The 16,952-nt window shown below is 39.3% G+C and overlaps 1 protein-coding gene across 2 annotated transcripts in view; it reads left to right on the forward strand.

Moving 5' to 3' along the window:
• mxi1 (max interactor 1, dimerization protein) overlaps positions 1 to 7,768 on the forward strand; it is a 42,669-nt gene extending 34,901 nt beyond the window's left edge. For both annotated transcript variants that reach the window (XM_028456023.1, XM_028456029.1), the window contains exons 5-6: positions 3,029 to 3,230; positions 4,210 to 7,768. In XM_028456023.1, coding sequence (XP_028311824.1) covers positions 3,029 to 3,230; positions 4,210 to 4,373 — 366 coding nt within the window. In that variant the 3' untranslated portion in view covers positions 4,374 to 7,768. The remainder of the gene's footprint in view (positions 1 to 3,028; positions 3,231 to 4,209) is intronic.
• The last annotated feature ends 9,184 nt before the right edge of the window (positions 7,769 to 16,952 follow it).

Consider the following 16,952-nt stretch of genomic DNA (forward strand, 5'->3'; position numbering starts at 1 on the left):
ACAGTGGATATTATTCAGATAAATAAATGTGGTTATCACAGATTAATAGAACAATGGACCATCATTTTGCTGACTTTATGGATGGGCCCCAAAAAGCTCTCCCCCCTATTCCCCCTTATAGATGGTCCTGTCTACACATCAATGTTCTTTTTGGTGGCAGTAGCTTAGGGTGGGAATCTGAGGATCGCCGGTTCAAGTCCGGGTGCAGACCAAAAAACGGAAGTTGTTCTCATACCTGGAGAGGTGCCAGGGCACTTTTCGAGCACTGCCAAGGTGCCCTTGAGCAAGGCACCGAACCACAACACTGGTCTGGTGCGCTCCCTTCATAGTGAAAGCAGCCCTGCTCTGACATCTCTCCATTAATACATGTCCACATGTCCTGTATGTGCATGTGTGTGAGAATCATAACAGAGTGTAAACCCCATCTTCCCTTCAGCAATTAATAAGTATTTCAAATTAAATGTTCATGTCTGTGTTCAACCGCTTCCAGGTACAGTGGGGGTCCCCGTTCTCTGGCACCTTTATTTTGGGGGTCTCAGGCTGAAAAGGTTGAGAACCACTGCTTTAGATGTAATGCAAAGATAAAACAAATACAACAAAGCGACACTGAAACGGATTCATTTCCATTGTGTCTCCATGTGACGCAGTAGATTTGGGCAACTGTAGATGCTGAGATGAATATGTTTTTTTATGGCTGTACTGTGCATATTTATTGGACCTCCTGCTGCAGTAAATATTTCATCACGACATGGAAAAAACATTTTTACTGTGTAGAAATTTCATTTAGAGCCTTGCCAAGTTATTTTGTTTCTCTCCTACTTGCGTGTGTAGACTGGATTATTTATTTGCATGAATCCATTCACACAACGTGCCAACAACCTTTAAAATGCCCATTTGTGAAGTGCATTAGAGTGAGGAAGATAAATGAAAACTTCAATAACTAATCAACTTCTTTAATTTGGGGACGTAAACAGCTAAATTATTCAAGCATCTTCCTGTTGTCTGGGGAACCACATACTTTCACTTTTGGATTCATGTCTGAGTTTTGACTGGGCTGCATCAATAAGTCGCCTCTTGTCAAACTTGGTCCTAAAGCAGCGGTTCACGACCTTGTTCGGGCTTATATCACACATTTCTGGTGACTCCAGAGACAGTTTTTCTCTAGAAGTAATATTTGATCATCATCATGTTTGTTGTACTCTATTACAAATACAGAGTAGTCAGCTCAGATATTTTATTTATAGATTTATATTTAAGAAAGTTAAAGTACCAAAATACTTTTATTTGAGATTGTGTGTCATAGATAATAATAATTAAATGGTATATTTTATGAGATATATCATTTTTTTTAAATGATATTTTAATTTCAATTTTAAAAAAATGTGTATATTTTGTTTATTGATGTTACATTAAACATTTTTTTGTTGTATACAATTTCACTTCAGGTACCCTTTAAATAATAATAAAGAATATTTCAAAATTCCAGGCGAACCCACAGGGGGTCACGACCCCATGGTTGAAAAACACTTGAATGTCTCTGATTCAACGTAGCTGATTGTAGAAAAAAGCTGCATCGAGGATTAGGTGTATTAGAACAGGAGACACTAACTAGGGCCTCCTAAATTCTGTTTAAAAAATCCTAAATTCCGTTTCAGGGTTGAAACGTTTCTGCCTCACATTAAACTTCACAAAATTGTACCAAACATGCAAAATAAGGTTATGTAAATGTAAATGTGCAATATTGTCAGGAAAAGTACATGTGAGGCCTGCGTTCCTCTAGTCCTGGTTTCATACCAGCCTTAAACCTTGACCAGAGTGAAACAGGGCAGTTTCTCATTGTGTTTTACTGTTGATATTTTTGCCCGTTAGTTGATGTCCTGGTGACATGATCCGTGACGCAGTGCTGGTTCCTTCGGCTTTATTTTGTGGTGACATGAAACGTAAACGGAGGTCTTAAATTGTGGCACATTGCAGTCAGTCAGTCATCTTTCCTAGGCGTCATGGCTGACAGGAGGAAGATCTAAGGGGAAGCAGTGGGTGTAATGGCTGGATACAGAGGCTCAGGGACTGTTTGTCTTATTCACAGACTTTTTGATGAGGAAAGGAAATCCCCCTAATACTAATTAACGTCTATCTTCATGATCACTTGATGTTTCTCCTTCTGCCTTTTCCTCTCCGTCTTTATCTGCTTCCTCAACGTCTGTCTCCCTCAGACTTTGAACCATCAGATTTCTCTTTGGTCTTTCTTCTCCCGTCTGAATAACATTTGCTTTACAGATCTAAACTGTATCCACACACCTCAGGTCCTATCTGATGGGAATAGTTGTTGAAAGCAATCTTCATATTTGATGTGTTGTCCTGAGTCGTTGCACGACTGAATCACTTTTTATAACTCACAGATTGTCCTTGAACCCATAAACCTGAGATGGACAACTTTCATCACAGCAGGGGCCACAAAAATGTGATTGACCACAGGGCCACATTATCAATATTACTGTCAGCATTTAGAATAATGACCAATCTGAGCATTAATACAGGAAAAAACAAAGGATTTGTGTGTGTTTTAGAGTTTTTAGTCATTTTGTGTGTGTTCTTGTTGTCATGTATTCTTCTGTCATTTTCTGATTTTTTTTTGTCATCAATTTGTGTGTTTTAGGCATTTTTCTGCCGTTTTGCATAATTTTGTGTGTCTTTGGAGTCATTTTGTTTATGACTAGCTGTTTTGTGTTATTTCAGTCATTTTTTGTATTCTTTGATTCATTTTGTGTATATTATTATTGTTTATTCAATATTTTTGTGTTTTGTTATTTTTTGCACTTTCCTTGACATTTTGCAATCATTTTGTGTGTTTTTGAGTTATTTTGTTGATTATGTTGAGCTTCATATTCCTTCACACTTCTGGAATGACAGTTTTTAGGGGATTTTGCATTGGGGGCCGCACAAAATGAGTTTTACATATATTTATTCAGCAGTTGGAACAAATACCTCGCTTCACCCAACCTTTGCGTTTCCTGCGTTTTTCTTCCAGAAACTTGAAGAGGTGGACAGGAAGAGCCAGTATCAGCTGGAGTCTCTGGAGCGCGAGCAAAGACATCTTCAGCGTCAGCTGGAGCTGTTGAGGGGCGGATCCGGGGCCGCTGCCTTGGGCTGTGGCTCCGGGGAGGCAGAAAGGATACGCATGGACAGCGTGGGCTCCACCCTCGGCTCGGACCGCTCCGACTCCGACCAAGGTGATTTTAATAAGTCGCAAAAACCTTTTAAGGGTTCAGATTTTATACATTTTTTAGCAAAACCAACACTGATAGAAGGTAACAAAAACAACAAATATGATTCCAATATTTCCAGCTATATGATAAATCTACTTTAGGACTATTTTAATGAAAACTGAATTATATAATATATATACTGTATATATATTATTTTTTTCTGATTTATATTTCTTTGTTTTCATCTCTGTTTTGCTATTGTTGTTTTACCTGTAAAGTGTTTTTGAGTTTCTTGAAAAGCGCTTTTAAATAAAATCTATTATTATTATTTTACAAATGCATTCCTTGGCATCCTGAATAACGTATGTCCATTAAAACCCATTTTAAAAAACGAAATACAAAAAAACTGAAATTTACCCTTTAAGTTTGTCCTGGTCAGTGAAGCTTTATGAAATGAAAGATTTACAATAAAGAAATACAATTTAATGAAATAAAAACGTGAATTAATATGTGAGAAGTATATTTGTCCCGCTTCATCTTTTCCACCAGACTGGTTTAACTGATTACACGACACAATATGCACAACTATAACATCACATTTCACCTTTAAACAGTCGACTCTTCCCGCAACCCTGACTCCCTCTTCCCTGTTCCTTTACCCCCTCACCAAGGTGTAACTCTCCCCTCTCTATTTATGTTCTACGTTTAATAAAGTGTTTCTTACCCTTCTTTAAGGAGGGTTGGTGATGGTCACAATTATGCATTAAAATAAATTCAGGTATTTAATTGCAATAACAAAACCTGCATTAATGTCATGAAACAATGCACTACATGTACTGTTGTATCTTTGTCCCTTTGTTCATATAAAGGGACTCTTTGCTTTATGTTGATACAGTCGTGTGATGCTAATATTTCAGTAGATGAAGTAAAATAATAGTAAAATGCATGTATTGTGGGTTCTTAGAGAGGGAGGGCCTGCTGAAACGTGTGTTTTCTGTTGCAGAGGAGATCGAGGTGGACGTAGAAAGCACAGAGTTCTCCCATGGAGAGCTGGACAGTGTGAGCACGGCCAGCACCAGCGACCTGGACGACCACAGCAGCCTGCAGAGCATGGCCAGCGACGAGGGTTACTCCTCCTGCAGCGTCAAACTTGCCTTTTCCTCCTAGAGCCTCCTCCTCGTCCTCCTCGTCTTCGTCCATGCCAAACTGTCTTGCCCACCTTCTGTTGGTCCATCCTGTCACGCCTAAAGGAGCAAACGACCACGCCCTGCTCAGCTAATGGTGTCCTAGCCGCTCTCCCCTCTTCTGCTTCTCAGCAGTCAGTCTGGACTCCACCCGTCCACCCTGCTGACACTGGAGGAACTCCAACCGGAGCTCGCTCTCCTTTTCCCTGTGATGCTCGAGCCACCCGACCAGCACCGACTCCAGGGAGGCAGGCGTGTTGACACAAACGCTGTAAATTAGTTTTATTCTCTCTTTGAAAGGGGATCAGAAACTGGGTTGATCTAAAACGTGCGCTTAAGATTCAGTTTTTAAACCCCTCCAACAGAAATGAAAGGTTGATTTGACATTTATTATTCCTTTGAAGCGTCACGTGAGTGAACTTTAAAGTTACAAACTCTAAATTTAGCTTCAGATGCACTTATATTCCTATGGTATTAAAGTATCTGTCTTCGGTTCTCTCCCCTGTGGGTGTGTGTTGAGCTGACCCAGTGTATCTACGTGTAGTCCGTGGGCCTCTGATAAAAAGCAACCTTTGCCATATCATCCCTACTCAGCCCTGAATTTAGTCCTCGTCTTTTTGCTTTTTTTTTCTTTCTTGTTTTTACTTCTGCTCGACACCACAGAAGCTCGGACACTTGAAATGGTGCTATTGTGAAACAAACAAAACCAAACGAGGAGAAGCAGCTCGGGGTCAACATCCGCCGAGCTTTTCCAGGCAAACGCAACGTATCTGCTGCAGTTGTTTCCAATCAAGCTCGGAGGAGAAGAAAAAAAAACAAAACAGCCTCAAAATGGGAGAAAAAAAAACAAAACATTCCTGTTGAATGTGGGTGCTTAGTGCATTTTCAAAGAGTGACAATTGTAACTTTGTGTGAGTGTGTGTGTGTGTGCGTGTGCGCGTGTGGATTTGTTTTTTCATGACCCTCAAACAAGCAGCTACTCCAAGCTATCCTGCACTCGTCGACTTTAGAGCTGTTCAGAGAAATGGCACAAAGAACAGAAAACACAGAAATAAAATAGCAACAAGGAGAAAAACGTCGAGATAAACCTTCTTCTTATCTCCAGCAGTAACAAGCAATAACTTCATTACTCTCGTAGTTGATTTTTGTCTCGTCTGTTTGAACCCCCCCCCTCCCCCCATTTTTTCCCTGAATGACTCGTGCGTGTGCGTGTGTGACCGTCCAAATAAACAATTATTTTCTTTTGTACATACAAATAGCCTAATGACTAAAAACTTAAAAAAAAAAAAAATGAGTTTGAAAAAAGGTGTAGAGCTCATGCATAGATCTATGGCCGCTGTTGCTGTTCGACTTGTGTTTGTTTGTTTGTTTGTTTGTTTGTTTGTTGTGCATTTTAAATGAAATTGTTCTCTGAACCACTGTGCTCCTGACCTGAGAGGACAGAGAGAAGTTACATTATATTTAATAATAACAAATTCAAAAAACAGCATCCCGACTGTTAGTGCCATTAAAACCAATTTTAAATATCCTTTTATAATCAAATGTCAGCCCATTTCGTCCTTTTATTTGAAAAATAAATAAATAAAAAACTATCAATTTAATGTTTCAAAATAATCTGAATGTTTTAAATATTTTAGAATTTTCCCCTCTAAAATTCACAGCTTTGTATGCGTGCGTGTGCTTGTGTGTGTGTGTGTGGCACTAATCTTCTGTTGTACTGTTTGGACATTTATTTGAAAGAATGCTTTTTTTTTTTTTGTTTGTTTTTAGGGCACTGTTTTTATTTATTAGATGTGTTTATTGTTTTGTTTCCTCTGCTCACAACAGCAGGTTAAAAAAAAAAAAAACAAAAACAGAGAAAAATAAAAAAAAAGTGTATACGGCATTCCAGCAGCGGTCAGGAGATCCGCGAAGGACGCGTTTGTAAAACGGGTTGTTATGATGTCAATGTTACCTTTTCCTCAACTCGACTGGCATTAAGAGTTGCACTTGGTCTCTTCTAGTTTATTTAAAACTTTTTATTTTATTCGCGTCCCTTTTCCTGCGGTCACTTGGAGCTCGTCCATGTGGATGTGTTCAACGTGAGGGAAAACCGACACCGCCATATTGAATATTTATTTCTCCATCCCTCAAAGAACACGAGTGACGGGAAAGGAAATTAACTTATTGTTTAGTTTTGTCTTATTTTAATCTTCTGCTTTTCCTTCATTCCCTTTGCTTGATGAAATGTATATTTGAAAAGGGGGGTTCTTTGTGGGAGGGAAGGGAAAGCAGGTGCAAACCATTGTGTTTTCTTTATGTTTTTGTTTTTTTTGGACACTTGAAATGTAATCTGGGGCCCCTTCGCTGCTCCTAGTGCTGAGCCTCGTCTGTTTGGATCATCGGTTTTTGTTCAACGCTGACTTTGTTTCAGAGCTGAACAAATACTGGCAAACATGCGCCGGCTGCTACACAATAAAAGGGGGTTCTAAAAGTCCACTTTTTTTTTCCTCCCTTAGGAGGACGTTAGTCTTTTATCAGACTTGTGTTATAGTGGACAAAATGTGTCTTACTTTTTCACAAACTAAGGATCTAAAGAACAAAATCCTTGGGTTTTTCTCCAAAGGACACAGAGTAAAGACAGAGTTGGACTCATTGCTGAGCTCTGTTGAGGTTGACTGGGCAATGAATCAGAGTGTCACCATCTGTGGTGCTTGAATAACAAAAAAAAAAAATAAATAAGTAAAAAGCCAAAAAAAGAAAAGCAACCAACCCACACCTCAGAACACCTCAGTGTCCTCGCTCTTCTATTCTCTCTGAGAGACAGTTTACACTCACGCTGCCCGGGCTCCAGTCATTAACCTCCATCTTTGTTTTTGCTCTGCTGTTTATTTTAAATTTTTTGGGTTGTATGAACAAGCTCCTGTGCTTTTCACTCCGCTGTTTCTTTTACCTGCCTACAGTTCAGATTGTTTTCAGCGACAAATGGGAGAAGCGCTCGTTGTACTGTTTCATGTGTGAGGATTAGTTCAATCAAACTGTGAGAGCCGACGTTTAAGCTTAAAACAACAAACACGGCCTGGTCTGATGCTTTCCTGGTTACTACAAAGCTATATATATATATATATATTTTACCTCTGGATTTAATATTCAGACTAAGGTAATTTGTGTGCGTGGCCGCGGTGTTTGAAAAACCACACTGGATTCTTCTTTCTGCCACTTGAACCAGACGGGTCCTCCAGCTTCTAGTTAGATGGACCAAACTAAACGAGACATAGAGCACCCTGTTGTTCTGAACCTGTGGCCATCCTTAGTAAGACATTCACTCTGATGTTGATGATTCTATGATGTGTAAGTTGAAGATGCAATACTTACAATAAAAACACAAAGATTTCCAAACCTGAAGGACTGAAGTGACTTGTTTTACATCTTCGATCTGAATGGAACTCACATGCTTACATCTACAACAGGGGGTTCTCAACTGGTCTCACCCTGGGACCCACTTTTTTTTTTTTTTTTTTTTTTTTTAGCATTCAACCAACCAAATTCAGTTTTTCAAAAATATCTGTTGAAAACACACGAAATCTTTTTTTTAGGCCGGGCTACCGGACTCAAAATGCCACTCACTTTGTTGTTGTTCTTGTTGTGTACACTAGTTAAAATTGCTACTCCTCTGTTATTTGGGAACAGATCAGGCTGAAATTTGCTAGATATAATATATACGATTTTTGATTTGGGGCCCCAAAAGAGAAAAAAAAACTAAAGTCGATTTCTCATTTATTTGTGAGTCAAATATTACGACGGTTAGTGGTAAGGAATCATTGGCACATACCAATATATAAATGGGGCCATTACCCCGTACGTGTCACAGAGGTGCCAGGGGGCCCTATTTTTCAAATGACTACTCCTCCGTTAGTTCTCGTTAGATCAGAATGCAGTTTGGTATGAATATGATGAGACGCTGGAGCCCTTTTTTTTTAAAATGGGGGCCCACCCTTCATTTCCGGTAATTTCCAAATTTATGAGAACATAGTCGTGGGATATACCGTTTCAAAGGAAATTCAACGCAGATTACAATTATGCCTCATTCAATTTGATTAGGGGCCCACCCCCCTTTTTTCGGCAATTTTCAGTCGTTTTCTCATTTGTGAGTCAAATATTGCGACAGTTGGTGTTACCGAATCATTGCCACATACCAATATCTAAATAGGGCTTGTTACTCCGTATGTGCCATGGGGGTGCCAGCCCCATTTTTTTTACTCGGTGGAACCGAGTCATTTGACTGAATGCTCACGAACGTGGTACGTGCTATTCAGCGTAGAGACGTTCCGTGGCCCCTGTTGTAGTTCATCTGTACTTGTTTAAAACATAAATCTATATATTTTCCTGTTCAACATGTATTTCACAGAATGCCTGTCAAAAGAAAAGTTTCTTTCAAAATAAAAGACAAGTGAGACATGAGAGCCATAAGTATTTATTTATATCCACAACCTACCCAGTACAGGTCATTGCAAAGATCAATAGCTAATCATATTATTTATTTACATCAAACTAACCCTAAGACGCGTAAGGTAAATGTACCAATAGCACAGCAGGTTGTCCATATGGCAACCGTACGAATTTACACTTTGGCTGATATCAGCAAAATATATTTCAATCAAGTGATTGGATAATATCGACATATTGGTGGGGGGTGGGGGGGGGGGGGGGGGGTACGCTACTTTCAAATAATTTGTTATGATGATATGATTCCATTTACTCAGACAACGTTTTTCAGGAAATTTACTTTGAAATGTGCTTTGAAATCATAAGTACACATCAAAGCGATCCGTAGATGCCTCTGAGGAAGAATAACAGTCGAAACATGTCAGGAGATTAAAGTCAATTTCCTGAATGAATTAAAACTTAACATATTATTTCACAAAATGAACTTCCCGGAATTATCTCTACTTCAAACATATGATATAAGGACACAAAATATTAAGTTTGAAGAAACACATGTTGGGTTTTTTTTAGTGTGACAAGGATTACTAGAGGAAGCAAGCGTAAGATGAATGAATCAATACATTAATGACATCTACAAATTTCATCATGTTAAATCTATATGAACTAGAAAGTAGACTTAGACGACAAGAATACCTCTTGTCATGGCTCAAACTAGATGAAATGTTTCTTAGCTACAGTATCTGATTGATGTCACGTTTCTCACGTGACAAGACAGAACTTGTGACACTTCAGGCAGAATATAAAAACAGAAATATATATATATATATATATATATATATATATATATAGAGAGAGAGAGAGAGAGAGAGAGAGAGCAGTAATGACTCTCAGGACGTGCGTCAGACTTCAGACTGGTTCTATTCATCCAAAGCTGGAAAAAGTCTTTTTTTATTATTATTATGAGTTTTAAGAAGAGAAAACTGATGTATCTCAGGAGGAAATAAAGGGTTTGACATTTTCAAAATTAATCTCACACCATGTGCTGGATTTAATAATGCACTCCTCATATTAACAGACAAACATAAGTGCAATGGTTTGTGAGTTAGTCTGAAAGGTTCTGTATAGAGTGATTTAAACCAAAGTGCTGTTTCAGGGCGATGTTGTTCTGCCCACATGTGCTGCAAATCTCCTACAAATCATATGCCGTTCATGTGACCAGACACATGCTTGGATCTAAAGATAAATGTTGTTTTTCTCTCTTTGACAAACCACATGAGCTCCTGCCATTAGCACTGTTGATCCTGAAAGAGGAAACGTGGATCAGCCTTTACCAGAGGAATAAGCTGCTATAAATGAGATGAGACGATAAAGGTTGAGGCCTGTAAAAGAAACTTTATCCACTTTTTCTTTACACACGGTTCTCATACATTATGCTACTTTGATAGTGAAGGAAAACAATAGTGGTAAAATAAACACAACACCATGTATGCCTTGTTACGTAACGGTATTAAGTAGCCTATGAATTAAATATATTAATACCTAGTAAAATCTCAACATTTTTGGGGAAAAAAAAAAATTCAATGTTTCAGATTAAGTTTTCCCACATTTTACCATTTAAAAATTTAAATCGAGGGGTATACTGACACAAAAACACCCACACCAAAAATATTAAAACCTATATTTTCATTGATTAGGAAGCCTAACAAGATAACAATAGATAGGAAAGAAATTAGATGATATATATTGGTTTTTGGTGTATTTTACAGCTGATTTATAGGACCCGTTATCATATCAGATGCTAACAGAAGCTAACACAAGAGGTTAACTTTTACTAGGTTATTTATTTCAGTCTCAGTAATTATTTGGTAATTGAGAATGTAATAGTAATTGACTTTCTGAGGATAGAAAATAATTGTAATTGGAAAAAATGCTGGTCACTGCAATCGTAGTTGAATTGTAATTAAACATGGGTAATTGAAAACGTAATTTTAACTGAAAAATGTAATTGACCCCAACCCTGCCCATGGCATCATGTGCTGACTGCTCAGTGTTCCAGTCTGCTGATTGGGTGATGTCACACACCTGGTTCCCAGCTCCCAGACTCCTTCACTCACTCTTTGCTCTGCAGCCTCCACACAGGTAACCACCACAGACTCAAGGTGTGGTCACACCTAGTCACAGTCGATGTGGACACAGCTTCAGATGTGTTATCACTTCCACCAAGAGCTAAAGCAAAGAGCGCTAAGGTTATGTTTTACCCTCCGATTATTAGTCTGTCTGTCTGTCTGTCTGTCTGTCAGTGGGTCAGTCAGTCTGTTCGCAAGATAACTTGAAAAGTTATGAACGGATTGGGATGAAATATTCAGGAACATTTATACATTTTGGTGATGTTCTGGCTACCAAGAGAAAATACATATTTTTCATTTTCCCATCCACACTGTGGAACTTCTGTTAAACATTGTTTTAGAACACTGATGATGTCATCAGGAAAATTGATAAATGGGACAAGGAACAGGTGATTACATTTTGGTGATGTTCTGGTTGCCAAAAGAATATATATTTATATAGAGCATTCATTTTCCCATCCACACTGTGGAACTTCTGTTAAAAACGTTGTTTTAGAACACTGATTGTAGAGGCTATTCTTTGGTTCCTTAGTTTCTTCTTTTGTTCTGAGCTTAACCTCTTCGGGAAATGACTGACACTGAGGCTGGTTTTACGCGTGTGACAACTTTATCCATCGCAGCACGGTAAAATGACCGTGTTGCTCCGTCAGCCATCTTTTTATTCTTCTTCGACAGGTTAAATAACAACATCCTGTTCATGGACAAAGACAACACAACTGCGCCCTCTTGCTGGTGGATTGAATGTCCATGTAACACCTCTTTGCAACAGTAACTCAGCAATTTTAGACTTATTCCAACCTTTAATTGCTTCACGCATTTCCTTTTCTGCACCTACTAGATTTGTACCATTATCTGATCTCATGACAGAGACTTGGCCTCTTCTAGCCACAAATCTTCTGAATGCATTAATGCGAGTCTGTTTCAAGTGAGTGAGCAACCTCTATGTGAATTGCTCTTGTGGTAAGGCACGTAAACAAAACACCATTACCTTTTCACGTAACTTCTGCCACATTTAACCCCAAAAGGTCCAAAATAGTCTATCCCTACATTTGGGGGATTGTCTATTTCAAGTCTGTCTTGTGGCAGGTTTGCCATTCTTTGTTCACCAGGTTTAGCTGACAACCTTTTACATGGTACGCATTTTAACAATACTTTTCTGAGAGCTGCGTCAGCTTTTGGAATCCAATATTTTTCTCTCAATTTGGATAGCATTATGTTTCTACCACTGTGACCTGTTTGTTTGTGAATATGTCTAAAAATCAAAGAAGACACATAGTGGTCCTGATGAAGTATTACAGGGTGTTTCACACTGGATGGTAAAGCAGATTTATCTAACCTTCCACCAACCCTTAGAATACCATTGTCCAAAACAGGATCTAGTTTCACAATGTGACTAGTCCTTTTAACCTTTTGACCTTTTTGTAAAGATAGGATTTCATCTTTGTAACTTTGATTTTGAGAAAACTTAATAATCTCCAGCTCTGCATTTTTTAGTTCTGTGACTGTAAAGTAACCTCCATCTTTGTTTGACCTTTGCACTTTCTTAGACCTTTTCTTTTGACTATCACTGGCTGACAAAGTTTTGCGTTCATGTGACAGTTTTTGAAGTAGCTGTTTAAATCTCAACATCCAGGAGATAGCCTTTTTTAATCTATACCAATCTGAATAATAGAAAGTTAGTGGACTGATTGGATCAGTTTGCACAATATCAACATTAACACTCGTAACCTTCACTTCTGCATCATTATGAATGTCCATTGAGATTATTGGTGACAACGGCCAATGTTTACAGTCCTTTCTCAGAAAGTCCAGTCCTTGAATCCAGGATTTGTTTGAGAGGAAATCGCTCGCTTTCATTCCCCTAGATGCGTAATCAGCAGGGTTTAACTCTGAGTTTACATACCTCCACTGATTGACCTCTGACTGATTTCTGATAAGTGATACCCGATTTGCAACAAAAGTCTTGAATCTGGCCCCATCATTTGCAATGTACCTCAAAACTGTGGTACTGTCAGACCAGAATGTGGATTCCTTCAGTTGAATTTTCAGCTCGTTTCTCATCATTTTATCGATTTTTACGGCTACAGCAGCCGCTGTAAGCTCTAATCTAGGAATGGAAGTTTGTTTCAAAGGTGATACTCGTGATTTGCCTATTACAAATGAGCAATGGACTTCACCCTTTTCATTTCTGACACGAAGGTATGTTACCACGCCATAACCTCTCTCGCTCGCATCTGCGAAATGATGCAGTTGGGCAGATGTGACATTTCCAAATCCAACTGGCTTAAAACATCTGTCCACTGTAAATCCTCGTAGTTTTGCAAAATCCGATAGCCACTGTTTTGACTTCTTAGTCATGTCCGTTGGTATGTCCTCGTCCCATGAAACTTTCTTTCCACACAGCTCCTGCAATATCATTTTAGCTGGAAGAATAACCGGGGAAAGAAACCCTAAGGGATCATAGATTGAACTTACAATGCCCCGCCTGGTTTGTGTCATTGGTTTCTCATTGATCTTGATTTTGAAGGAGTCGGTTTCAATGCACCAGTTAACTCCTAAGACTCGTTCTTCTGGAAGGTTGTCATGACAGAGGTCTAATGCCTTAACCTCTGATGCTCTTTCTGTTTCAGGAATGGAGGCCAGAACGACTCTGCTGTTACTATTCCATTTCGTAAGATGAAAACCTCCACTTGCACATAGTTCTGTTAGCTCCTTAACTAGAGCGCAGGCTTCGCTTTCATTTGACACTGACAAAAGGCAATCGTCTACGTAAAAATTGTTCTGCACTGCACTAATCGCCAGAGGTGACATTTCGTGTGTGGCATCCTCTGCTGTTCTTTTTAAGGCAAAGTTGGCGCAACTCGGTGAAGATGTTGCACCGAACAAATGCACAGTCATTTTGAACTCCTGTGGTTCATCAAGGTTTCCTTCCGGCCACCAGAGGAAGCGTAACATGTCTGTGTCCTCTGGTGGGACCTTAACTTGGTGATACATGGCCTCGATGTCTGACATTAAAGCAATGTGATCGTGTCTGAAGCGGGTTAAAACTCCGACTAATGTGTTTGTCAAATCAGGGCCCTGTAAGAGTTCCTCGTTCAGTGACTTCCCCTGAAATGAGACTGCACAGTCAAAAACAACACGAAGCTTTCTTTTCTGTGGGTGGTACACCCCATGGTGAGGTATATACCATAATCTTCCATCATCACGTTCAAGTTGTTCATTTTTCACTGGCACAGCATATTTTTTGTCTATGAGGTCGGACATGAATGCTGTGTAGTTTTTGTGAAAATCTTTGTTTTTTAGCATTTTTTCTTTTGAGGCTCTCTGCTCGCTGTACAACTAGCTTTCGGTTGTTGGGTAGTTGAACAGACTGATCTTTCAAAGGAAGGCCTATGTAATAATGACCTTCAACCTTTTTAACCGTGTCCTTAACAGAGTTCATGAATTGTACATCCTCTCGCGACATTTCATGGCGCTCTTCAGAGGCCTTTTCTGGAAAGTCGTGGTTAAACTGTTTTACACACAATGTCTCAATTTCTGACATTGATATGCGATTAACATAAGCACTTTGTTCGTTTTCAGAGTCATTTCCTTTTAAAGGGCCATTGATAACCCATCCTAGGACCGTACGGACTGCATAGGGATCATCATTTATGCTGTGAATAATTTCCCAGGGTTCCATTGCCTTGTGAGCGTTTGCTCCTATCAAAAGTCCAACATCTGCATCTATTTCAGGCAGTTTTACTCCGTTCAGATGAGGCCATTTATCTATGTCCGTCTGCATGGGAATGCTCTTCTTTGAAACTGGAATGTCTTTATGCGTGTACGTATCGGGTAAACCGATGTACGCATTCTCTTTTACACCACTTACTTCTAAGCCTGAAACTATGTAACTTGGCTCTAACTTTTGCTGACCCATAGTGCGGAGAAGGATTTGAGTTTTCTTCCCTTCCATCCCAAGTTGTCTCAAAAGCTTCTCTGAGCAGAAAGTTGCTTCACTGCCATTGTCCAAAAAAGCGTAAGTGTCTATTGTTTTATTGTTTTTCTTAAGTTTAACATGAACTGGCACAATAGCCAAAACTCGACTGCTATTTCCGGCCCCAGTCGCACTACATGTTCCACCTGTGATTGGGATAGGGCTTAAGGCTTCAGCGTCTGAGTTTTCAGTGTCATCTCTGGGTTTGTTATTTACTGTTACATCCTCTGTTTTATTATAGTGGAGCATACTAGGATGTCTTTTAGAACAGTAATCACATTGGATTCGTTTCTTACAGTCTTTACTTAAATGTCCTTGTGTTAAGCATGAAAAACAAAGTCCTTTTCCCTTTAGGAACTCTACTCTCTCCTTTTGAGGTAGTTTTCTTATTTTCTGACAGTCAGCGAGTGAGTGGCTTTTATCACAAAACGCGCATGGCTTTTGAAATACATCAACTGTCTGACGCATATTGTATTGATTAGCGTCTGCAGACTTTTCCTTTATTGCAGGTGCCACACAGGTAGCAAATGCACTGCTCTTTGGTCTAAACATCTTGTTTGGTTTTGAGTATTGCTTGCCTTTGTCATCAGCATCCTTGATGTCACCAAATAAAGGATCTGAAGCTATCTTAGCTTGTCTGTTTACCAATTTCACTAAATCTGAAAACCTAACTATTCTATTTAAGTTTTCCTGAATGTCAAAAGCTGAGACCCTCCACATCTCTCTAATTTTATATGGTAACTTGGAAACTATGACTCTGAGGTTTGTTGGATTATCTAGTTCTTCAAGAAGGTTAATATCATGCATAGCATTGTTACAACCGGTTAGAAAGAGTGAGTAACTATGGAGAGCTTTAGCATCGTCTGATTTCACTTGTGGCCAGTCTACGGCCTTCATCAGATAAGCTGTTGCGATTTTGATTTCATTACCGTAATGATAATTAGGAGTTTCATTGCATCGTGGAAGCCTTTCTGAGAGCTCATGTGTTGGCAACTTTTGACTAGGTCTCTAGGCTCACCTCTTGTGAACTGTTCAAGATAGTAAATCTTGTCACTGTCATTATCAGTTGTGCTACTGATTGTATGGTCAAAAGCTCTAAGGAATGATTTAAACTCTAAAGGATCACCACTAAAAATGGGAATATCTCTCTGAGGTAAATTTGTGAGTTTTTGCTGCTTAACCAACATCTCTGTAATGTCATTCTGTTTTAACATTACTTCACACAAACCAACATTAGTGTTCATTTCAATTCTTTGAGTTGGAATCTCCTGTTTAACCTGGTACTGTGGTATGCTTGGGTGAGTATTTGACTGTTTATTTGTAACAACTGGGGGCAAACCTTGAGACAATTCATCCCGCTGGTAAGTTACACCTTTGGTTTCACCGTCCTCGTACTCACACTCCTCCAGAGCCATTATCTTTGCAGTAGAAGCTGCGATTTCGGTTTCGATTTCCAACTGCTCCTTCCTTGCCTTTAACTTCATTTCTTCCATCTCCAAAGCTTGTTTTTCCTTTAACTTCGCTGCCTTTACAATCAGAGAAGCTCTTTCCGCTTGTTCCTTGCGACGTGCAGATGATGACGTTGAACTACTGCAGCTGGATCCGGTCCTTCTCGATCCACCTTTTGAAGACACGCCGTCGTCTGGTCTCACGTCGTCCTGCTGTTGCTGCCGTGCATCGATGGTCCATTTCTCAGCATCCATCATGAAATTGATGAAGTTTTCCTTTTTTGGTTGATACCAATATGACTGATCAGCATCGTTTTCTTCTTCTGATAGCAGCTGTAGAACGTTTTCATTTGACTGGCCAAAGTCACTCATGAGTTTTGAAAACTCATTTAAATGTTCATCAACAGTATCTGGATCATCATTATTTTTCATCATAGCACTTAGTTTATTCATCTTTGCAGTTACCAGAGAAAGCTTTCCTCTTCTTAAACTTATTTGTCTCTGCCTTTTTCCATGTACTTTGGCGCCCTCTTGAGGTCCGCCATAATACTGCAGCTCTGTGCTCCATGTGCGTGTTCCTGCTCGTC

The sequence above is a fragment of the Gouania willdenowi genome, chromosome 1 (assembly GCF_900634775.1).
Source record: "Gouania willdenowi chromosome 1, fGouWil2.1, whole genome shotgun sequence".
Classification (NCBI taxonomy): Eukaryota; Metazoa; Chordata; class Actinopteri; order Blenniiformes; family Gobiesocidae; genus Gouania; species Gouania willdenowi.